Source organism: Mus caroli, unplaced genomic scaffold (assembly GCF_978045245.1).
Source record: "Mus caroli unplaced genomic scaffold, Mus_caroli_1 scaffold_2, whole genome shotgun sequence".
Classification (NCBI taxonomy): Eukaryota; Metazoa; Chordata; class Mammalia; order Rodentia; family Muridae; genus Mus; species Mus caroli.
This window is the reverse complement of record NW_028227257.1, coordinates 17,834,668-17,859,646: the sequence shown is the minus strand read 5'-3', so window position 1 is coordinate 17,859,646 and position 24,979 is coordinate 17,834,668. Positions and strand designations below refer to the sequence as shown.

The following is a 24,979-nucleotide window of genomic DNA, read 5'->3' as shown; positions in this document are numbered from 1 at the left end:
CTGGAGTCACAAGCCTTGGAGTCAGCTACTTGGCTTTATCCAAGTCCTTCGAATCCAGCCAAGCAGGGTCCCCATCCCTGGAGTGATGCACTTGACTCTGCTCATATAGGGAGGGCCCTTACCAGGCTTACATCTGGATGACTTAATGGCAGCAATAACATAATTTGCCAACAAGGGATTAATGATTCACTCTCAAAGCACTCACACTGGCATCAGGCCCAATTTCATAGCTGTACTTCAGAGAATTTTCCCTGTAAGGGTAGGCAGCAAAAATAGAAGTCACAGATGAAGAACGTCTAATTGCAATTGATAAAACCCAAGTAAATCCCAGTGGCTGCATAAGCCATGCTGGTGATCCTTGCTGACGGTAAAGAAAGGAGGCTGGCTCCTGGGGATACAGTTCCTAAAAGCTGCGTTCTTTAAAACCCACAGTGGCCTCTCAGCTATCCAAGGGCATCTTCTCCCCAGTGTGGCTTATCTCAGGCAAATCTTACTGTGCTGGCAGTTTACCCCTGTCTACTTAATGACTTCTTTTGTTGAAGAGTTTCTCTGTCTTTACTTTGGCTTTGTGTGTATCTGGCACCCAGCAGCGAAAACCTTTGAAACCCTGACTCTGAGCTGCTACCTCTATGCCAAAGAAGGTTTTAAGCATAGCAGGCATCTCTGATTATGGATGTTTTGCCAAGTGGAGACAACAGGGAACAGATAAGGAAGCTGGGTAACTTCCCGGCTCTGCTAAAGTCAGGTATGCGCTATATATTCGCTTGAGTTGGCTGGAAGCGAATTCTCTAAACGATAGGGTATTTTAAGATGGAATTGAAGTCCAAGATAGGAAACAACTTTGTAGGGGAGCATCTGGCTACTTCATTAGATTCAAGCCTCTAGACTTTACAAATTGCATCCCAAAGCATTCAAAGTATTTGTAATTGTGATCATGAACTACTTTGGCAGCCTTTGAGGGTAGAAATTGTAGTGAACAGGAGGGGAGCGAGAAGCCTGGGGAGAAACAAATGCTATTGCTGACTTTTTTTTTAAATGAAAAAGATGTGTATTTCATATATATATATATATATATATATATATATATATATATATATTTGCTAGTGAGTGTGATGTTGATACAAGAAAAAAAATATAGACTAGATGATTAAATCAGGTTCCCCAACCCTTAGTACTCATAAAGGGGGAGGAATGATACTTAGAAACCAGTACAGGCTCTATCTACATCAGTCAGCAGCCAACCAGGAAAAGGGAAACAACGCTAAGCCTTTTAAAGGGAGCAAAAATACTCAGGATCAGAAGACCCTGGTGAGTAGAGGATTATCAGGATGCTACTAACCATCGGACACAGGAGGGATACAAAGCAGATAAGCCAGAGGCCAGAGGGCAAGTTTGCATTGCAAGGGCTAGAACTGCAGGAGACCTTTGGGGGAGTTAGAGCCATGGGGCAGGCACAAACATGGACAAAGGAGGAGCTGAAACTAACTGAGGGGGCTTATCCTTGCCTTTCACTCTTCCAACTCTAACTGAGGTCTTCTATTGGATAAACCCAGAAGTCACTGGCATGGTGGTCTGGGTGAGGAGGCATGCAGGGCTATCTGTGTGTCTGAGCAGAACATGACAATGTAGAAGGACAATCATAGATCAGATGGGCAAAGGGGCAACATGGGCTTTCTATAAACATCCCAGACTCTACTCTTTGCAGCTTTTGAGAGGTACCAGGATGCATATATCTGGAGAACATCCCATCTTGTACTTTGTTTTCAGCAATGTCAGGGCTGTGGTGGAGAGATTGTGGTTGGCTTCTATGGCAGCTACATGATAAGCTGGGGCTTCACAGAAGATGGCAATGTAAGAGTTGAGAGGAACAGGATTCAAGAGCACATGTAAAACACTAATATATTTATCTATAAACTGTAGGGCAGAGCTTCAACTACAACCATGTTTTAAGCCTGTTACCTATAATTCCCCCTTTTAATCCTTACTGAAACAGTATGGAGCAGGTTCTGCTACCAAAGTCTTCTCAAAGATGGTGAAGCTCAACAGGGATAGATAAGAGCTGCTGACAGCATTACCCACAAAACCTGCAAGTCTGATGCCTTATTCATTCTCATTAAACTGCTGTGCTATTCTGCCGCTTCTTGCCTAAATGGGGGGAGAGGAGGAGGTTGATCGGTGCAAGACTGGTTGTTTTCCCTCAGATACCTAGAAGATAGAAGGAGACTCCTCGTATTAAGGAGATCAAGAATCCTATCTCAATCAGCTGGATAAAACCATCTTTACCTAAATACCTGCTGTAGGTATTTATATCTGTCCCTGCTGGGTCTGCCACCTGCTCTACCAAGCAATTCCATTTCATTGCTGCCTTTGCTGGAAGCTCTTCTCTGTGTGCCCTCCAGCCAGCACACCTTATTCTAATATCTAAGGGATTGATGAACATGTCATGTGAATCTTGTTATATGAGCTAAATTATACAGGCTTTGCTCAAGTGATATTTAAACTTGACCTTTTCAACTTAACTTCTTTTACTCTTTTCACTTCCCTTGTACATCAACCACCATTTCAAAGTCCCTAATACTCTGAGTTTAGTTTTAATATTAATCTCTGGGCTTTCCTGCCAAGACCTTTCTTGATATTTAGCAACCAAAGCGCCTCATATTAATTCCACAGAGAGACATGTTCTGTTCAAGTTTAGGTGAGCACTTTCTGTGGTGTTTCCAGCACCCTTTCTTCGAGGTTGCTATCTAATTTTATTATAATTGCTGACTTCTTCCCCCACGTCACAGAACATAACCTCATGATGTGGACCGGGTTGATAATGGAGGACTTAAGGATTTTCCCATGCTCCTTTCAAGTGACATCATCTAGGATGTTTTGCAAGTAATAAATAATTTGCCCCGATTCATCATATAACAGTAATTGCATTTAGCCAAGACTTAACTTGGAGTCAATGTTAAGTAGCTGGAAGACACCACAGAGACATGGGTTTTTCACAGACTGCTCTACTGTTCCTATAAAAAGTAATTTAATAAGTCCTGAGTTAAGTGTAAGGAAGATACACACTTCTAATATCCCACACTCCCTCAACATTACCTAGCCAGTCCTAAGAGGTTAGAAGTGACTTCATCATAGCCTATACAACTAAATCTGCTAAATATTGCTGACAGAGGTGCCCTCATTTTCCGTCTTAAATGGAGGTTAGCACCGTGTGAGATGAGAATCACTTTAATTGATTGTTTGAAAGCCCTTTGGCCACTCGAATAAATCATTCCCCCGGTGCTGATTCGGCTTCATCCCATGGATCTCCTGACTCTGTGTTTCTAGGTGGACTTGGTTTTGCATAATGAATATTCTGTATAGGTCAAATTCTAACTTGGTTGTAAGGGGCTCTGTGAGATGGCACAATGAGGTTCTTACAGAAATGCCCTTCTGGGTACAAGAAACTGCCTTTACCACAAAATACTTTTCATCTATTCAAATTTAGCACCTGACTTACTCAAAAGTAGTTATATGCAGCAGACTCTATACACAGGCGTGATTGACGTACCCCTAGAAGACAGAGCAAGGGCTTGAGCTACCTTTTTATCTCCTGATGACTTCAACTGTTTTTTTGTGCACTGGAGAGGTCTAGCCTATGTGCACTGCCAGGGCCCAGGGACAAATTTAGAGAAAGGACTTATCTGCTTTCAGAACAAGACTGTAAGCTAAGCTAAAGTTGGGGACAAAAGTTGTCTCCAAAATTAGGAAGAAGATGCACTTTGTAAACTGAGCTCAGAAGGGTCAAGCCATAGTCAAGGTTAACAACCAGGATGTAATGAGGTGGGGCCATATCTAAAGCAGGGGTCAGGCATTAGCCCCCTGGATATGGCCTAACCTGGGAGATGCTGCAGTTATAGCAATGGTAGTAGTTACTCTGGGGTGCTGAGCTTGAGGGTGAATGCAGAAACAATCCTGCAATCATGCAGCTTGCTTCTTATTGGAAAAGGAACTTGTAAACTGAAAAGGTCTCACATACCTGATGCTCACACATAGAGATATGTCCAGGTAGAGTGCATGTACAGTTCTGATTACATAAAACTAGACTAGGTACTTGGTTTCCACATGATGTCAGTGGTCTGACACACATTGCAGGCATCCCTGCCACCATCCAACAGCCCCCTCTCACCTATCTCCACACTGGTGTCCTCTGATCCTACAAGGCCTTTTCCACTGATGAAGATGGAGAATTTGAGCTAGCGCTACACCAACAGAATTGCCTCTTGCTTGCAGAGATCTGTGTATCAAGCCTGGAACTCGGGGGGCGGGAGGGGGGTTAAGGGGGCTAAGCCACTTGGCTGTCACCAACAGAAATACCCACAGCCTGCACTGGGGACTAAGAATTTAGTGTGAGGAACAGAGGTAGGAGAGAACACATACTCCTTAGGATGCTCCACAGCAAAGCAGTAGTCCCTTTGGACTTTTCCAGGCAGCTGCTATGAAAGAGCACATGGCCCTGGTAAGCTGGTTATAATTCTTGCTGTAAATGTGAGCAGAGGCTCAGGTATCTATGGAGCAAGCAAAGCCCTCCTAGGAGCAGCATATGACAGAATACAAAAGCCAGGCAGGGATGGTGCCCAGGGCTTCTAACTCAGGACATGGAGAGAGGGTGACATAAGCCTTGTCTGTAAAGGCTGAGGCAGGGGAGGGCCAACAGCAAATCCTATGACTAATAACACATGAAAGACAAAGCTACATCAGAAAGGTAAGGCCATGGAGTAGAGACCAGTTTAGAAGAAATATATAGTATTACAAATGAAGGTACGCCGGAGGAGAGATATGTAGGTCAGAGACTGTCTGAGAGATTGATACTGTGGTTTCTGAGAGGCCTTTCCACTGGAAGGCATCACACTTGAGGTTCAGCCACAAACTACTGCCCCCAAGCTCAAGTTCACTTTGTTGGCAAGCCTTTGAATTCCCAAGGCCTTGTTAACAACGACTGCAATTGGAGTGGTTTAAACTGACAGATGTGGATTCTTACATTTGCAGAGACTAAAAGTCCAAAATGAACATGCCACCAAGGCCACCTGTCCCTGAAACCAGAAGAGCTCATCTCTCCTCAGCTCCTGCTAGTCTTCAATTCTGGCATTTTGTGCCTTGAAGTTGCACTACTCCAGCCTCTGCCAGTGTTTGTCATACTGCTTTGTCTGTGTGTGTGTGTGTGTGTGTGTGTGTGTGTGTGTGTGTCTTCATACGATGCTCGATGCTCTTCTCTTCTGACATATTGGCTTAAGGCCCACTTTCTTATTTTGCTTTAACTAAATCACATCTGTGGGGACTTTATGAATAAATTTATGTTCACAGTTACTCGGGGTTGCCACTTCAACATATCTGTTGAGAGACAAAATTTGACATACAACTTAGTTGAGTCATGATGTTACAAGCAGCCCAGGAAGGGATATAGACAGGATGAGGATCTTAGAAATTCACTAAGCAAAGGGTAAACAATGCCTGAGGTCATGGCCCACAAACAGCATGCTAGAAAAGAGAGTTTCTTGCTCAAAGTCTGAACCGAACATAGGCCTTTGGGAAGGACATGTCCTGGCTTTCTGTCTGAATAACATCGCAAGGAGCACTGGGGACTGAGGCTCCCCAAGGCTCTTATTCAAAAACAAGTTCAGTTTTTTTCTAAACAACTCCAGACAAATTGATCCCTCAAGGGATGACTGTGTTACCTGACTCAGAGGGGGCAGGATTTGGGAAAGGAGACAAAGATCTGCCCAGCTGGGGCAGCTTAGTCTGAATCATGCCTCTACAACATGCAGTTTTGAGTGTGTTATCAGGGGGCCAGGAAAAGAGGGAAGGTACCTGGAAGGGAGGGAGACATCTATGGTGGGGATTAGAGGAAGTGTGGGCAGGATCAGAGAGGAGCTGGAAAACAAGCAGCGTGGAATTCAGATTAGCTCAACTAAGGCAAGCGAGGGTAATAAACAGCAAGGAGCAGGGCAGCAATTGTTGAGATTCCAGCCAAATCTACCAGGAATGTGTTTGCTTTTTTCTAGCCTTTACATTGTGGCTTTTTTTTTTTTTCTGAATGGAAACACTGAATCAGTTCATGTTGGACTAACATAGATCCATCACCTTCCCCAAAGGCTGGGTGGGACTATAACTCCTCTCTTAGTAGAGATGGTGGGCTGAGGAGAGTAGAGTTGTGACAGTGGCAGATGCTGGTCACGCTGACATATTGTCTCTCTCATGATCCTGTTCATGTCTGAGTTCTTCTGTGCCAGCTCCATGCAAAGCCAGGGCAGACATTAGGTTCAGCAGGCCCAGGCCCAGCACATTTGGTAGAAGGGGCAGGTAGAGTTCCTAGTAAGCTGGAAAACCAGTGTCCACTCACAATAGCCCTCACAAAATTGGAAAAAGACACATTAGGGATGCTATCTAAGACATCACTGTACAGAGGAAGAAGGAAAGACAGGAGGACAGACACAGTGTACTGTGCTTTGTGCATGCTCTAACTGTATTAACCTCTTACCAAACCACCTGCATAATTGCTGGGAAGGGGGAAAGGTTGACAAAACCCAAGCAGATTCAAGACAAGCCGATGCTATGGGTGAGTGCCAAGTTCAAGTGAAGCCCTTCCTCCTGGCTAAAGGCAGCTGGCTATTGCCTGTAGCTTCAGCATGAGACAGTAGGCTTTTTTCAGAGCTCCTACATGTTAGCAAGCTAGACCACAGAAGGGAGACATCCCAGCAAAGGAAGGCAGGAGGTAAGAAAGGCAAGTGCTCATGTGATCAGATAAAGAATGTAAAGGAGGAACCTGGAGGGATGGATGAAGACGGCAGAAGCAGGCTGACTATCCTGCAGCACAACGGAAGCTTCCGGCAGGTGTTAATCAGGACAAAACTCTTCTATTTGAAGGACCACTTCTATCTAAAGGATCAGTTGGGCATCGGTGGGGAGGACACACCGGAAGAGGAGAAATGTGAAGACAGCCCTACCAACTAGGAAGCTGTAGCACTAATGAGTAAGACTTCAGTAGTCTCAGGCATGAGCACTGCAGAGAAGGAGGAGGGAGTGATCCTGGAGGCAGAATCAGCCAGATGTGATGGCAGATTACATATCAAAGATGGGGAAGGAGAGAGGAGATGGATAACACTGGGTTTCTGAATCTGAGTTTGGTGGCAGTTTGAAATCAAGACTGTGGCTTGACTTCTTCTTGGCCTAAAGGGAATAAATATCCCAGGAGTAAAGATGGAGCTATGAAAACCTCAGCTACAGAGGTTCCCCAACTAATGGCCATTTGGAAGGCAGAATTCACATTTGGGTGCTACTGGGTAGAACTCTTTACAGAATGTGAGTTGACTCATCTGGATAAAATATACTGACTCAGTTGAGAGGTTGGTAACAGACAATAACAGCCAGAATGATGGGCCAATGGCCTTGTGTCTTGCCATACTTTGAATGGACCATGGATACAGACAGTATCTGGTTCAAGTTCTGCAGTAACCCTTTCTATATAGAATCAGTCTGTAGTCACATGAGTGACCTAAGGGCAGAGCTAAAAAAGGTCCTGTATATCTGCCATCCCTGACCTGCTACTGAGATCTCTGCCCTTAAACTGCAGTCATGGCCCAGGTTTATCCTGAGACCAACTAAGAACCCATCTGAATGGAGGGGTGTGAGACTGAAGGGATCTTAATATTACATCCCCTTAGCACTTTGTCCTCACCTCTTGCTCTGGGTTGTCACAGAAGCTGCACTTGGTATAACATCGGACCCAGCATTTAAGCTAGAGAACAGTTTCATTATGTGCCTGGATTTATAGATTCTGATTGGCTCTTCAGAGGCTTCTATTCCGAGGCCTTGATGGTGAGCATCGACCTTCCTTTTTTTCACTTGTTGCAGAGATGATAGCTGTTGTCTGGCCACTGGATAGCTTGCCTCTTTGCCTGGCTCTTTCTGGGTCTCTGTTTCTTTATCTATAAAATGGGTTTAGGTTTTAATAACACCAAGATGCGCCTAAGGTAATGATGATCATCATCTTCCTTCTCTCTTTACAGCAGTCAATGTTGGCATGTCTGTTCTGCTGATAAAGACATAGATCAACCACTCTGAAATCACGTGGCTTTTCATACGACACAGCCCTAAGTCACTCTGCTATGGCATCTTCCAGTGCTTGGTACTTCCATCCTAGGTACTTACTAAGGTTGGCTATGGGCAGGCAGTGTGACAAATAAACATGAAGACTGCCTAGAGAGACCTGGGTTTGAATTCTGGTGCCATCCTTTCCAAATTCTGTGATTTTTTTTTCCAGCTGCCTACACTTTAGAGGTCTGATCTGTAAAATCAGAAAATCACTTGGCTTGGTAGAGATTTAGGGAATTTTACATGTGCTAAAAAAGCAAAACACTGAGTATTTTCCTATAACATGTAGGAAGCATGGGACATCCATTATTCATTTTACTCTTCTTCTTATTACACTGTCAGACTTCCTTGATATCATCTGCCCCTAAAACTGCTACTTCTCTATGGCCTGTCTTCAAGGTTGAGATTGCCCCAGAGCCTGCCCCTCCTCTCCCCACCAAACCTCACCAAGAGCGGTGAGTGTTCAGCTTACAGCTTCACCCAGCTCTGCTTCTAGCCTCTACACTCACACCATCTGTTTACTGCCACCAGAGCCACAAGCTCCATGGGGGAGCTGTCATGCCTTCTGGGCTCTCAAGGCTGTGGGGTCTAGTCAGTGACTCTGGGAGGTTGCTGATCTGTCTCCTTGTCCTCTTTCTGCCCACATAGACTTGTGCTGAAGCCCACAGTTCTCTGTATCTGGGTTTAGGATGTTCATGAAATACCATTCCAAGGAATGCAGCTGAGCCTCCCAGTGAGTATTATTAGAACCTGAATCTTGTCACATAGCAAGGCCCCAATTAAGGAACAATAGTAATAGCCTTAGCATGAGATACACCGAAAAAAAATGAAGGCTACAAGAGGTCTAACCAGTATCATCTCAGCCTTGAAGTTTGGCTAGGATTACACCCGTTTCTCTAGCCAGGCTGGAATTCATCTGTTTGACTTCATAAGTGAGGAATCTGGACTGCATAAAAGTTTCGGTGCTTTTATCAAGGTCCCCAATTTTTAACAAATACATTCTGGGCTTTAGAAGAAGGCTTGGACTAAAGTCCTTCTTGTGGAAAAATTAACAAAGGGCAATGAACATGGCCAAGGCAGTCAAAGCAAAGTGTTATCAGGGATCACCTTTAATTCATTCATGCTGGCCTATGTATGGCTGGACACGGCCCATGTTCCATTAGGTCTAGAGGCAGAGAGGCCTGGCTGAGATAGAGAAGGGCAAAGGGATGAGGCGCTCTTTCAGACGAGGGCTGGACTAGATTGAAGTCTTGCAGGGGAAGTGTTAATTCAGTGCTTTCTTGTCCTTTGTTGCTTCAAGTCAGGCTTCTAGAGAAAACTGTCCAGGCTTGGTCTGGGAGACATTCACCTCATTGCTGGGCCTGGAGAGACATCCCCTTGGGTATGGCATAAAGGAGGGGAGTAATTGCAGAGCGTGGACTCTGTCCATTTGCTCCTATGCTCCCTAAGCAGGGGCCAAGATGATAAAGGGACATTTCACCTCTCTATTTGCACTGTCCAAACGGTATTCACTAAGCCATGTGTGTGTGTACCATCCCATATTTGAAATAGGGTCAGGAAACTGAATTTTAAGATTATTTTGTTTCAATTATTTTAAAAATTAAAATGGAGGCAATGAAAAGAATGTTTACTTGCTGCATATAATCTCTCTCTCTCTCTCTCTCTCTCTCTCTCTCTCTCTCTCTCTCTCTCTGTATGTGTGTATGTGAAGTGTACAGTTATATGGGTTTGTTTAATGTATATGAGTATGGAGGTTGATGCTGGTGTGTTCCCAATTGTGGTTAATTTTATTGGTTTGAGACAGGGTCTCTTGTTGAATCTGAAGTTCCAGATTCAGCAAGTCTAGCTGGCCCCAGAGCTTCAGGCATCTCTACCTTTTGCTGCTGGGATTATAGGAGTGTGCTCCTCCAACCATCTACCATCTTTTCATCTCCATCCTGGGGACACCAATTCAAGTCCTTATACTTGGATGGCAGGCTCTTTACTGACTAAGTTATCTCCTCTGCCCATAATTTTTTTTATCACTTTAGTATTTCTTTCATTTTTAACTGTTTGAAAGCATTGCATCTGAACTGAGACATGCTTTAAGTGTAAAAAATAGCAGATATCAGACAGTACAAAAATGAAAATGTGAACTATCTTCCATTTAATGGTTTTATAAAATATTGATTACTTATTAAATGGTATTTGGGCATGTTTAATGAAATAAATTATATTATTCAAGTTAATTTCAAGTTTCTTTTATTTTCATAATGGGACTTCAAAATTAGAAATTATATCCACCGAAAATTTTATTTTTATTGAACAGTGCTGCTCTGAAGCTTTTAAAAGCTATTTCTAGAGGGTTAGTTTGTCCCTTAGGGGACATTTGAGACTGCCTGGATATATTTGGTTGTGACAATTGGGGTTGACATTCTAATGGTATCTAGTGAGTAAAGAATGGGAGTTCTCTAAACATCTTATAATGGACAGTTTGGACCTCAGCCATAGAAAATGATCTAGCCTCAGATGTCAACCATGCCAAGGTCAGAAGCCTTGGTATAGAGCAGGATTTCCTCAAGAAGAAGGCTAATGGTTCAGGGACACCTGATGAAGTAGCTGGCCAGTGACCCTCAACCACAAAGCTCAGTTCTTTTTATTAACCTGGCATTGGGTGTGATTCCTCTCTACGTGAGGAGAGGAAGTTCAATAAAGAGTAACTCCCCCAGACCACCAGACCAGAGAGTGGCAGAGTTGAGAGCTGTAATCAGGCTCCATCCATTGCTAAGGTTGAGCCATGCATGCTACCTCACATGGCTGTGCGTATCTCCATGCTGGAGCTGCTATGGAAACAGCCATCTGAACATATAGTCCAATATCCCCATCATTCAGACCCAGGCAGTTATTATTTACATCAGCTATTATTGCCACCAGGGAATGGACATTAACAAAAGCCATTGAAAGGGACAGCCTGCTCTGAGGGGGAAAAAAAAAATCTCACAGCACCTCACCTATCAAGCAAAGCTGGGAAACGGGTAGAAATAAATGGAGCACAATAAAATAAACCTGTCAGAGAAGGAACATTCAGATGCCTCGGAAGGCGAGAGGTAAGAACAAATGTGCCTGATATGGGATTGGCTCTGTTTGAAGAAAACATAATCTCACGGCTTGACTTGAATAGAGCCCAGAGAACAATGGAAGCATAGGTGGAATTGCTCGTGCACACTCCAGGGAGGTTCTGTTTCTCCATAAATCCAGTTGGGGACAGTGGTGAGAGTCGCTTTCCTCTTGTCATCTTTCTGCATGCTCCCCTGTGTCTATTCATGACTTCTGCCTCTCTTGAGGGAAGGTGAGTCTGGTGGGCCTGTTCTAGAGGAGGGTGGTAACTGGCATTTTGTGAAGACCTACTATGCACTCCCAATGTTCAGGGCATTCGTTGAGGTTATTAAATTGAATCTTTAATAGGACAGCATGAAGTAACCATGATACTTGGTTTCCCAGGTAAAATAAGCCTGCCCAGTATGTAATGTTTCTATTATCAAGGGGTGGCTAAGATGAGATGCTCACAGGGTTGCCAGGGACACACTGAAATGCGGTGCTTTAGAGCAATACAAAACTGGGGCCAAAACAGGCCCACGTGGATGCTACTGGGGTTCTGTCCAAATCTCCTTTATTTGATTGATGTATTTAGTCCCAGCTACTGTAGATACTAGCTTTAAATGGCTCATAGATATCTCCTACTTTCAAGAAGGAATCCATTTCTCTAGAAGGCTATGTAACACCCATGGCAACCTATGGTAATTAGCACATGGGCCCAACCTGTGGAACATTTCACATTCCCGAGATGTCCCAGGGCTCTGACTAACTCGGGCTACACAATGTCCTTTGTCTTTTCCTGTCTATTTCTCCTTTTTGTCTAAGCACATCTCGCAATGAACAATATGTGCCTGAATCTCCATCACAGGGTCAGTATGATGCTTGAGTTAGGGAAGGGGTAAAGGGAATAGGGCTTATGTTACCCTTGCCTGCTCTACTGACCCATATAGTTATTTCCCATCACTATAGACCGACCAGTCAGTGATCTCAACAGGCAAAACCTTAGTTGCGAACAATGGTGGGTAAATGCGTGAAAGCCGCTGTAAAGTCTCCCATTGGTTAGGAGATCCCTAATGGAGGAAAGAGAGGCATGGTTTCAGGTTACCTTTCTTCTCCATGTATTGAATGGGCGTTGACTTCTGGTGGGTGGACTCTGTATCTTTTGAATAACTATGTCTACTTATTTGTAACAAACTCTACCTATGCTGCATTTGAAGAAACAAAGGCTCCCATTTACATCAAGCAAATACTTACACTAGGCTGGGCACTTCTACTCCAGCTTCTTTGACATTTATTAGCTTGTTTAGTTTAGAATGCAGTCTCTGGAGAATCTGACTCTGTAGAGTCCATAATGCCAAGAATGTTCCCTAAGAAGCAAGTATTGTTATTCTTTCTTAACAGAAAGGAAATATGGGCCTAGTCACATTTAAAGGATGTACCAGGGCCAACAGTAGAGCTGAGGTTGTGGGTCCAACCTACTCATTCCTTAGAAAACAGATCTGTTGGTCAGCTTTCTCCCACCCATAGACCACAACTCAATTGACTTTTGTGTGGTGTGGTGTGTGTGTGTGTGTGTGTGTGTGTGTGTGTGTATGTGTGTATGTGTGTGCATGTATGTGTGTGCATCTGTGTGTGGTGTGTATGTGTGTGTCTGTGTGGTGTGTGTGTGTTTGTATGTGTATATGTGTGTGTATGTGAATGTATGTGTGTAAGGTGTGTGTGTACATGTTTGCATGTCTGTATGGTGTATATGTGTATGTACATGTGTATATGTGGTAGTGTGTGTGTGTGACTGTGTGTGTAGTGTGTGTGTATATGTGAGTATATGTTTGTGTGTGTATAGTGTATGCATGTCTATGTCTGTGTGTGCATGGTGTGTGTGTATGTGCTTATGTATAGTATCTGTGTATGTGTGTATCTTTGTGTGTGTGTGTAGATATGTGTGTCTCTGTGTGTAGATATGTGTGTGGTATGTATGTGTACATGTCTCTATGTATGTGTATTTCTGTATGTATGTGGTTTCTGTGTGCATATGTGGGTATATGTGTGTATGTATAGGGTATGTGTATAAGTGTCTCTGTGTGTGTTTAGGATATATATGTATATATGTAGGTATATGTGTCTGTGTGTGTGGTGCATGTGTATGTGTCTTTGTGTCTGTGTATATGTGGTGTGTGTATGTATATGTGTGTGGTGTGTTTATGTAGTGTGTATATATATGTGTATGTATATGTTAAGTGTGTGTGTACATTTTGAATATCATATGCATGTCTCCTTAGGATTAGGGAAAATTGCACATTTATTTCTAGAGTCTTTTGATCGGTGAGCTAAGATATCAGAATTTGTCTCTTTTGCTTGTTATTGTATTCCTCAATATTTAGAACAATGCCTGGTACATAGTATGTATTTATTAAACCTTGGTAAGATGGGGTAGTGGATGAATGGAGGGATGTATGAATAGGTACGAGAAGGTAATGGTGGTTAGATGAATGAATTGGTGACTGGGCAGTAGTGGGTGGGAAGATGTGATGAAGGAGCTGTCAGTTCAGCTCTGGTACACCTGGCCTGGAGAACCCACAGAGCTCGGGCCATTACCAGTCCCCTCCCTCTTGCCCAGGGCTCTGATGATCACCTGTGGTGAGGAGGCAGAGTGGAGTCCCCGGGGTCACCTGGGCGCTGCCCATTGGTGCTGACCACAAGGAAGCCAATCCCCAGGCAGCATGCAGAAGAGAAGGAGAGAAAGAAACACACATGAAAACGTGTGGTACAATGAGCAAGGCCATAACTCTTGTGGCTCTAAAGAGCTCGCACTGAATGAGAGAACACCACAATTTACCAAAACTGAGGCTGAAATAGATTTTTATAAATGAAAAAAGAGTAAGTGTCACCATTTATCAAGCACCCATGACATGCCAAGTCTTCTGCCAAGTACCTCGAGTACAGTGTTCCTAAGACATAGGACAACCAGAAAGGTCGGTGGTATTACAAATGGGCCTGTCACTTCCCCAGTCAAACTGCATCACCCTCAGTCTTTCTTTTCTTTGTAAATGGTTACACCACCCAAACAGCTTCTCTTTGTAGAAACCTGGGTGACTACCTTTCACCCCTAGTAGTCAGGGTGCATACCTTCTACCCTTCTTCTACCTAGCTTCCCATTTATCACTGGTTACCAGCTCTTACTGATTCTACTCCAGACAAGCTCTTCCAGATTTCCTCCTCTCTCCTGTCTCATTGGCACTTTCTCCAGCCACCCATCTACACAGCCTCATGTGGGCCCACCATCTCTGTTCTTACTTTCCTCCCACCAAGTTCCTGACATTTGAGCGAAACACACTATCACTCTCACTGTCCTCAAAAGTAAACCTCAAACCCCTTGATGGTCACAGACCATCTCAATGAGTTCATATCTTTCCTTGCCTGATTCACTCCTTTCCATCTTCTTCTCTGCTCTGATACCAGCATATAACCCTGTTCCCATGATGAACAGCCCCTGCTGTCTTGTCTATAGAGCATGCCTGGGTGTTATGGTTTGTACATGCTTGGCCCAGGGAGTGGCACCAGTAGAAGGTGTGGCCCTGTTGGAGTAGGTGTGGCCTTATTGGAGTAGGTGTGTCACTGTGGGTGTGGGCTTTCCGACCCTCATCCTCGATGTCTGGAAGCCATTACTCTGCTACCAGCCTTCAGATGAAGATGTAGAACCTCCTGTACCATGCCTGCCTGGATACTGTCATGTTCCTACCTTGATGATAAGGGATTGAACCACTGAACCTGTAAGCCAGCCCCAATTAAATGTCCTTATAAGAGTTGCTTTGGTCATGGTGTCTGTTCACAGCAGTAAAACCTTAACTAAGATACTGGAACAGTCATTTGAATGGCATGTATTCCTTCTTGCTGCTTTCCCTGGCAGATAACTGCTAACCTTTCAAGAATTGGTTTGGAACTTCTCTCAAGGGGAAGATGCGCATCCTCTGTCTTTTCACAACATCCTAACATTCCCTTCTCATCGCAATAGCCCCTGCATGGTGAGTGGATGCCTTCTCCTTAACTGTGTAGTCTCCTTGATGGTAGATGATCTGTCCCATTGACTGATACATTTCTGTGGCCTTCTGTTGCACCTGGCATATAGTAGGTACTCAATGAATATTTCTTGTGTAAAAGAATGAATTAATGAATAAATGGTGACTCAGAATTTTTACAAGTTGTTCAAGGTCACAAAAACAGTAACTAGCAGAGGCTGTATTTAAAGCCCAGTTTGTCTATCTTTAATGTCCCTCCAAGTTTCTAAATAAAGTGACACAAAATCCCAGCAAGTGTTACACCCTTAGTGACAGATGACAATGTTCCCCAGTCATTTATCAGCAAAACTGCATAAGATCCTTATGCAGAATATTGAGAGTGATGGAATGTCTCTGACCAAATGATAAACAGAAAATACATCATTTCAAAAGTGAAACAAGGGTCAAGCTTGACCAACAATGGACAAGTATAAAAGTTAACGACCTATGCACAGTGATCATGACTCTCCTTCTTGAAAGAATGACATTTTTGTCCTTTTCAAAACACTTGCTAAGTCAGTGGTCAGTTTGTGAGCCAAGTCTGGCATCTATGCTATTTCTTGTGTAGGTATAAAATAAGAATGACTCTTAGACTTTTTTTCAATGGTTAAGAAAACATGATTAATATTTGATGCTATGGTGTTCTAGTTAGCTTTAACGGTCAACTTTGGCATGGCAGCTGAGAAAGGAGTCTCAACTGAGGGACTGTTCCGATTAGAACAGGCTACAAGCATGTCTCTCTGTGTGTTGGGGGGTGGAGTGTCTTGATTGCTTAGATGAAGGAGGCTCAGCCCACTGTGGGCAGTGCCATCTTTAGGCAAGTGGTCTTGGGCTATATCAGAATGGTGGATAAGCATGAACCTGTGAGCCTGCTAGCAAGCAGAATTTCTTCCATGATTTCTGCTTCAAGTTCCTGCTTTGGCTTTCCACCATGATGAACTGTAATCTATAAGCTGAGACAAATCTCTGCCCCTACTTGCTTTGGGCCAGAGTGTTTTTATTCCAGGAAAGAGATAAAACCATAACATATATGAACACTATATCATTATATACACTCAAATCTTTCCTCCCCAGAGTTTTATTTTAATATAAATGTACTTGTAAGTATCTCTACGATTGCTTTTTTTGTGTGTGTTTTGGTGACAAAGCTAGTAAGTATGAGAAATACCTTGAGGCCTACAAAATTGAAAATACTCACTACTTCACCCGTTATAGGAAAGTTTGCTAACCTCTGTTCTAAGTGACTGCTTTCTATGAGTCTGTTTTCTTCCCAGACCCAAGAGGCAGGTAAGACAAGGCTCTGATGACCTCACATTCAGTAAAAGAAACAAAAGGCTGGGGAGAGACATGACCCATACTCCTACATAGCCTCCTTCAGCAAACTCCTAATGGTTCTTTCTGAAGCCTGGCTCCTGCCTCAGTCCATCTTCTCCATCCACTGTCTAGGCTGCATCTAGGGTACTCTACTATAAAAGGGGTCTGCTTAAGCACTCCCAGCTGGCACTCTCACTGTCTTAAGAGATGGGGGAAAGAGGGAGGGGGAGGGGGCAGGGAGGGGGAGGGGGCAGGGAGGGAGGGAGGGAGGGAGAGAGAGAGAGAGAGAGAGAGAGAGAGAGAGAGAGAGAGAGAGAGAGAGAGAGAGAGAGAACCACCACAAGGCTTTAAGGCTAAGTGGCTTTGCATGATACTCCTGTTTCTTTCTTTTTCTTTTCTTTTTTTTAAATTATTTTTGCTATTTTAAATTACTTGTTTATATGGGAGGTCTGTGTGCACAAGTACAGGTGCCCTTGGAGGCCAGAGGCCTCACATCCCCTTGGCTCTGTCACTGAAGGTGGTCGTAGGCCACCTGATATGGGTGCTGGGACTCAGAGAGCAAGAAGGCTTGTTTAATGCTGAGGCAGCTGTCCCACCCTAGTGCTTTTTCTCCACCCCAGGACTGCTCCTAACCATCCCTAACATGGTACATGAGCACCATTCCTCTGATGATCTGCCTATCTACTTCTTTGACTTAAAACCTTGCCAACCCAAGACCATTCACTGTGATGATCTCCTCTCCTGTTTCCAAGCTTGGTTTTGTGTCCATCAGTCATGTCTAAGTGAGATATTGAAGGTCAAGGTTACTACCTATGGGGTGTCTATTCCCCTGCAGTGATCAACTATGCTCTAGATGACATAGCAAAACAAAGAAACAAAAGACCCAAGCATTTATGGTATTAAGCTACTGATTTTTGGTTATAATACACACTGAGAAAGCTTGTTCTATGTTTTTTGTTTGTTTGCTTGCTTGTTTGTTTATTTTGAATTTCCCTTCTTGCTCCAAGGGCATGGTGGGATCATCTTCATCTTAGTTGTCTTTCAGTATATTGGTGTGTGTTTCTTAGCTCTCCTGGTGCCCACTATTTGCTGAGTGTTTATTACATGCTGGGAGCTACACAGAGCATTTGGTATGCACTACTGGGTTATGTTCTTATATTAGGTCAGGGAAATAAGTGGCATTGGTATTATCAGTCTATGCATACTGGAATTGAGATTCAGATCAGTTAAGTCTCTTTTCCTGCCTAGAATCTAATGCTATACAAACCCAAAAAAGAACTTAGTAACCTCTAGAGAATACAGGGCCACATAACAATATGAAATTTTACTTAATACACAAATAATACAAGCTAACTGTGTACATAAAACCCTGGCTCCGTATTTTCCATTTACCAGCTGTGTCACTTGGAAAATTACATCTACTTCTAAGTCAGCCTCTTTACCCAAATAGTGGAAGTAACAATGGGTATCTCACAAAACTTTTTTAAAGGAAAACAGAACATGCCTTAATTTAGCTGACAGGGCCCAGAGGAGACCCCTCACTTTGCCCTCCAGGGATACAGCTCTGCAGGAAAGGTCTTCTAGAAAGGATAAGAGCACAGGGACAAAAAGGTACTTTTCCTGTGAGTGGAGAAGGAGAAGAGAGGTGTGGCTTACGGATCTCAGTAAGGAAATGGAAATAGGAGATGTACATAGAACCAGAAATAATACTGCTCACCAGTCCTGCTTACTTCTGAGATGTATAGAAGAGACTAAGTCACCTTGAAGTTAGGCTGTATCAGGTAGTAGTTCTTATCAAGGGCGTGGAGTGAAAACATTAGTCAGTCATGTCTAAGTGAGATATTGAAGATCAAGGTTACTACCTATGGGGTGTCTAGTCACCTGCAGTGATCAACTATGCTCTAGATGACATAGCAAAACACACAAAGAAACATAAGACTCAAGCATTTATGGTATTAAGCTACTGATCTTTGGTTATAATTTGTTATTGCAACAAAGCTTATCTTATCCTGACTAACCCATTTGAAGAAGAGGTGGAAACATCTTCCTTTCTCCTCCATCACCTAATTTCCCCATGTGGTGGTTTATAACTGGAGGGTTTGAGACTCGTATCTCTTTGCAAAGGATCTGCTTGGTGCATTTATGTGCATAAGCAACCATGGATGACAATTTGTGAGCAAGTAAAAAAAATAGGAGGCCAGAATGTGGAATGCCTCTAACTTTTTCTTTTCTTGAAAAGCAATGAATGTCAAGTGTAGAGAGATACTGCCAGGACGAAGGCCCTGAAGCAGACAAGCTTGAAGATAAGCTAATTTCTTAGCTTTAGTATGAAGTGAAGAGAGCTGAGAGTTCCTGGAGCCACCATATTTTCTGCTCCAGATTTCAGGTCTTAACTTAAATACCCCAGAAGAGATACAAAGCCTGTTACAACTAGGGAACAAACTAACAAACTAACAGAACGACTTATCAATCTTTAGTAGAAAACAGGTATGGGGAAAGGTTAGCAAATAGAAGACAACAAGAAATCCTACCAGTGGTCCATGTATTATCTTAGTGCATGATAGGAACAAAATTCAATAGTGATATGGAGTCAGCTCTAAGGAGTGTTCCTGGAGACTTTATGCTTGTTATACTTCTGAGCCTACACAAGTTCTTGAGTAGAGACAATGGCAGTGGCCAATATTTATTCATCACCTGCTGAGTGACATACTTTAGTTCTATCATCATATTAGAGCCTGGCATCACCACACATCTACACAAACAGTCCTACAACTGGCTGTTGTGGAGCTAATTCCTCTGATTGAGTCTTGTCCTCCTACCGGGAGACTAGTTATCACTTAACAAGAAAACAAAAATTATAGACCTCAGGAAGCTCCTGAGATGAGATTCATAGGGACCCCCTCCAAGGTTATAAGAGATGTAACACTTGCTGGGGGAGGGGATTCTGACCAGCACCATAGAGTCAGCTCCAGGGGCAGAGCTCTCATGAGTTATCATCCATGCTTGAGGAAAGCTTCTTAGTGATGCAGCTGCTTTTGAGTCACCCATACTTGAGTTGGTTATTGTAATAAACTCACAGGCTCACTAAGCTAAATTTTGTGTAGAATGGTTTCTTTGATCTGCCACTGGTTCTATGAGGTGAACAGGCGTTGGCTTGGTTTTTGAAGACCTTCGTTTCCCCATTTGAAAGCCCACTGATAAGGCTTAAATTCTCTTTATTTCTAACCTGTATCTCTAGCCTACTCAAAAAATTTCCCCAACCTTAAGTCTAAATTTCCTCCTTCTGCCTTTAAGAGAGACAGAAGTCCTTTGGAAGCACATTTTTGAGCTAAAGTCAACCATGGTATCTCAGGTCTGCACCAGATAATTCTTTCTTCTAGTTGAGCGGAATTGGTTAAAACTCCACCGGTTTGTGCTCAGAGGACAAGAATCAGTGCTAGCTTTTGTTTACCTGGGTTTCTGCTGTACCAGCCTTTGCCTTCTTGAGTGGGATATAAAGAAGGTGTGCATGGAAGGATGCTATTTGAGCTAGTCTGGAGAGAAAGAGGAAAGATCAGAGAAATATGCCAGTTGTTGCATCAAGACAAATATTAAGGAAAGGGTTGGGGTTTTTCAAGACCTTTAGGTTATTTTATGGTGTTCTTTGTGATGTAATCTTTCATCTTCTTGCACACCCCTCAGGAAAAGCTGTATTATTCCATCTGGCATTTTAGGATCTAGCTGGAAATAGGGTAAAGAGTAGTAAAGGTCAAGGAGACTTTGTTTTATTATACAAGCCCAAGCCCAGAAATATTTACCCTGAGTTTCAGTTAGGGAAGAACAGCAGTGCTGTGCCTCCAACCCCCAAACTCACACCTTCAGCTCCTTCCTATGCAGTCTGAAAGAGTTTAAAGACTGAACAACAGTCAAGACTTTCTTACTGTGCTATATGACTTCAGATTTCCCTCTTACAACTGATACTCCATCATGTCTCTGTTCAGCCCACCATATTGGGAGTGCTGTGTTCTGGGGTCTCCTCCGATACTACTGGGCAAGTTAGAAGAAAGGAACAGTCCCATGCCAAATGCTAATAAATAGATGAGGAAAATTCTAGACATGAAGAATGAAGATCTCTCTCTCTCTCTCTCTCTCTCTCTCTCTCAAATTTCTGTGTAAGATCTTTATCTAAGCACGTGATCTTTTGATATCAAGTGCTAGAGACTAAGGGCAGTATCATGCCTGCACCCTTTCAGTTTCTCCACTATGCTTTTAATCTGAGTCCATCTAACACAGGTCAGATATGAGAAATTACTAGTCTGGTCTGTGGCCTTCTAGAGAGACCCAAGATCTATATAGGATTGCAGCTCTAGTAAAGACCTGTGTAGTCAAAGGAAGGATGGAAGTTCCTTGTTTATAATTCATCATATGCTTGGATGAAAGAACAATAGAAAGAATTAATGAAACCTGCTTTAAAAATGATGTAGTAGCCTCTGAGATAAATTACTTGTCCTTTGTCAAGTAACAGCTTGGAGACGGGATATCAGATATATCTGATTCTCACGATTTCAAGCAAACTTTTGAAACCAGGTGTCTCTGATTCTCATGATTTCAAGAAAACGTCTCCAGGATGCAGCACCTAAGAGAACCTTTCAAGTAGAATTGGACCAGTGTGGCTGGCAATTTCCTACCCCAAAAATATTATTTTTTTTACATTTCTCTTGGCTTCTTGTACTACACGTGACTTGCTCTTCTGTGTATAAAGAAGCTATGAACATATCACTGGGTCCCAGACTTAGCATCTGCAAAATGGAGGTGTCTCTCTAAACAAGAGCCATTTATCGTAGCTGTCAGTTCCGATAGCAGTGTGGATCCATTATGGAGAGAGAAGAAAGAAATGTGGAATGACATAACTCACTTCAGGCTTAGACTTGCAAAAAGATAGCAGATTTACAAAAGGCCATTGCCCATGCCTCTTGCCTGTTGTTGTTGGACAATAGTTTTAGACCATTCCTAATGGGCAAGACAGAGCTGTTGGTGACACTGGTCCCAGATCTCATGCTTCATTATTCTGAAGCTTCCCTTTCAGCACCTCCTCCAAGGGGGGCACTTTAATGGGATCGTTAGAATGTTTACTAGATTAAAACTGTGGCTGTCTTCTGCAAAGCAACTCTGCAAATGGCTCTATGGGTTTCCAGATTTATTTTGTCTCAATGACTCAGCTCAGTTTGCAAATCAAATCAAAGCTGATTTTTCTAACTGCCATTCCTGCACACCCAGCAGGAGTCTGCAGAGGCAGCTGCATGCTCCCAAAGGCTGGTGCCAATGGCAGGAGTGTTGCTGCTTGCTGGCATCTGGAGTGGTTACAATCTACTGCTGGAAGACTGGAAGATGGACAAGTATGGGTCTGTTGACCCTATTTGAGCAAGAAATTGGGAGAACAGGTCTGAGGAAGTCAATTCTATTTCTAAAAGGAGGAAAGCTAGACAGGACTATGTGGCTTTGAGGACTGGTTAGCAGGCATTATAAGAAGTCAAAAGTGTCCAAAAGTGAGAGGAACTCCTGGCAAATGGTGTGTCCAAAAGTAGAAGGAACTTCCTGAAGGAGTAGTGAAATTCTTGTCCACATGAAGCAAAAGTAAAGACCAACCTGTGTTTTGTTTGTTTGTTTGTTTGTTTTTGCTAGTGGGGATCATAGATAACGAATTTGTCCCCCTATTTTACCTTACTCTAGCCTCTGAGAGCACAGTCTACACTTTTTAAAAAGTGGGCTTGGAAGAATAATAACTTAGGAGCTCTCTGTCTACTCATCTATCTATGAATGATCCATTCATTCATGGAAGTCCCTATCTATCCATCTGTCTACTGACCCCAACAAAGCACCATCTGTCCATCCATCCATCCATCCATCCATCCATCCATCCATCCATCCATCTGCATATCTTTTCAACAATTTTTACCGAGTATTAGTGTGTGCTAAGATCTGGAAACACAGTGATCATCAAAATAGACACTTATGTCACTTGGCATCCAGCAGGATGGTAAATATTAATCATATACATGCTTATCAGCTGAGATGAGTACCACAACCAAAGTGGTATGTATGTTATTTTGTGGTAAGGATGGTCTTCTTTAGCAAGTAAGATTCATATTGCAACTTAAAATGTCTGTATATTGAGCTGATACTTATGATGGCCAGATACATATGGTGGTTCATTATGAAAGAAAGGCTCTGTGGTTGGAGGAAATTCATATAGTTCAAGAGTTTAAAAAGAGGTACTCAAGCACTATCTCTTCCTTGCAAGCGTGAAGCCATGAGTTGGGATTCCTACAACCTATGATGAAAAGTTCTGTCCATTGGTGTGCAATGTAATCCCAGTCTTGGTGATGTAGAAGAGGGAGACAGGTAGATCCCTAGATTCTTGTGAGACAGAAGTGTAAGAGACAATTACTGGCCTCTATGAAAAAGTTTCTGGCCAATGAGAGCTCTTGCCTCAAACAATAGGTGAAAAGTACTTGACAATTAAGTTGTTCTTTGACTCTTATACATGTACCATGCATATATACATTCCCCACACATGTGTGAATATATGTGTACACCCCTCACATACAAATGAATGAATGAATGAATGAAGTTTAAAAAAAAAGGGCTAGGAAGACTCAGTAGGCAAAGGGATTTTGCTTTGTCCTTTGACTATTTGTTTTTAAGTCCAAAAATTTGAGTTTGATCCCTAGAGCCATAGGGTAGATGAAGAGAATAAAGTCCTGCAAGTAGCCTTCTGATCTTGATACATGTTCTGTGACATGTTAGTTCTACCCTACATACAACAAAACAAATAAACAAACAGACAAACATGATTCTAAAAATTAATTGAACAAAGACTACGTTTTGGGGTGCAGTGGGTAAGAGAGGAGAAGCCTGAAGGAGGCTCAAGGGGAGTCAGGGCTCATATAATGCTGGAAAGAAAAGATGGTGGCGAAGAGAAAGTAGCAAGGCTCAGAGGATACAAAGAAGGCCCAGGAGAGTCACTAGGTCAGGGCCTTTGGATGGCTAAATGTCAGATTCTGAAAGACGAAGTGTCTTTTACACTTCTGCAACTGAACACCATGCTCAGAGATTCTTTTGTACGTGGCCTCCTCTGCCCTAACCCAAAGGGTGTGCCTTCAGTATTTGGACATCTTCAGCAGCTACAGGTAGGACTGTTCTTTACAATAAAGGCTGCTTCTTCCTCTGTGATAATTGTTGTTTTCTCTCTTATTTGAATTTCAGCCCTTCTGAGTACTAAGTATTGTATTCCAAGTTCCCACATACTCTCTCAGAAAGCCAACAACTTAAAAAATTAAGTTATCCCATTGGCTATTTCACACACGTGAAATGCATTCTGGGTACTAACTTATTCTTTCCTCCCTTGTCTCCCTCTCATCTCAAGCCCCCTTTTGGAACAGTTTCTTTCCAAGACTCATGAAATTTCAGTTGATCTTGTGACCATTTAGTTTTGCCAGGGTCACCTGAATGTTCACTGGATTAGAACTGTCCATTGGAGCCTAGTGGGTCACCAGAGGCTACACAATTGAAGGCAATGGATCCCCTCCCTCTTAACTTCTCAATAGCAACAAATAGTTCTGCAGTGAATGTTAGCTGCCCCACCATCCTCCTCCACCCATGTCCGATTATTGATGGCCTTGTTCTGGTATAGACCCAGTGAAGGCATCCTGTGGTTTCCTGATTGCAATGACTGTCTCTTGCTCAGATAGCATGTGACAGCCCTTCTCAAGAACTTGAATTTAAATTGATCATTTTTGTTTCTTGGTTTATTACCTTCCTTTTTAAAGTCTTTTTTTTTTCTTTTCAAAACAAAACCAATGCTTATTTACACATTATTCCTGTTTTTCTCTCCACAGTTCGAAGCAGGTCTATCGTCAGGTCTGGATTGTGGTCTGCAAAGGAATTGGAAATGTTCTGGAATCTATCACACTTGGGACAACTCTAGTAGCATTCTGCTATCCCGCAACCTGAGGGTGGTAGAGATAGTAGGAAGAGGATCTTGGCTTGGCACCCAGTTTCTCATTTCAGGTTTGTGCAGCATCAGGATGTGACCAAGAGTTTACAACCAGAATGTTCTCTGGCATCTAGTCTAAGTCAACCAGTGTCATTTCTGTAACTATCAGAGAGACTGGTAGGGAGGAGCCAGAGTCTAATGAAGACTACAAGGTCTTCTTACTACGAACCAAGACAACTGCAGAGAAATGTGTATTCACTGTAGATCCAGCCTTACTTTGATACTTCCTGAAAAAAGATTCTTGCTTATCCTATCCCATTACTATTTTTTTTTAACCAGTTACAGATTTCTTTTGAGAGACCTCCCTGAACAGATCACTAGAACATATCTCTAAATCCTTGCCTCAGGCTTTGCTTCCAGAGATCACAAGGAG

At 42.9% G+C, this 24,979-nt stretch overlaps 1 protein-coding gene across 12 annotated transcripts in view; it reads right to left on the bottom strand.

Annotated features, from left to right (window-relative positions):
• Ptprt (protein tyrosine phosphatase receptor type T) overlaps nucleotides 1-24,979 on the bottom strand; it is a 1,119,809-nt gene that overhangs the window by 184,193 nt on the left and 910,637 nt on the right. For 6 of the 12 annotated variants that reach the window (XM_029473981.2, XM_029473985.2, XM_029473982.2 and 3 more), the window contains exon 14: nucleotides 13,835-13,891. The exons of the other annotated variants lie outside the window; for them this stretch is intronic. In XM_029473981.2, coding sequence (XP_029329841.1) covers nucleotides 13,835-13,891 — 57 coding nt within the window. The remainder of the gene's footprint in view (nucleotides 1-13,834; nucleotides 13,892-24,979) is intronic. 12 annotated transcript variants of the gene reach the window in all.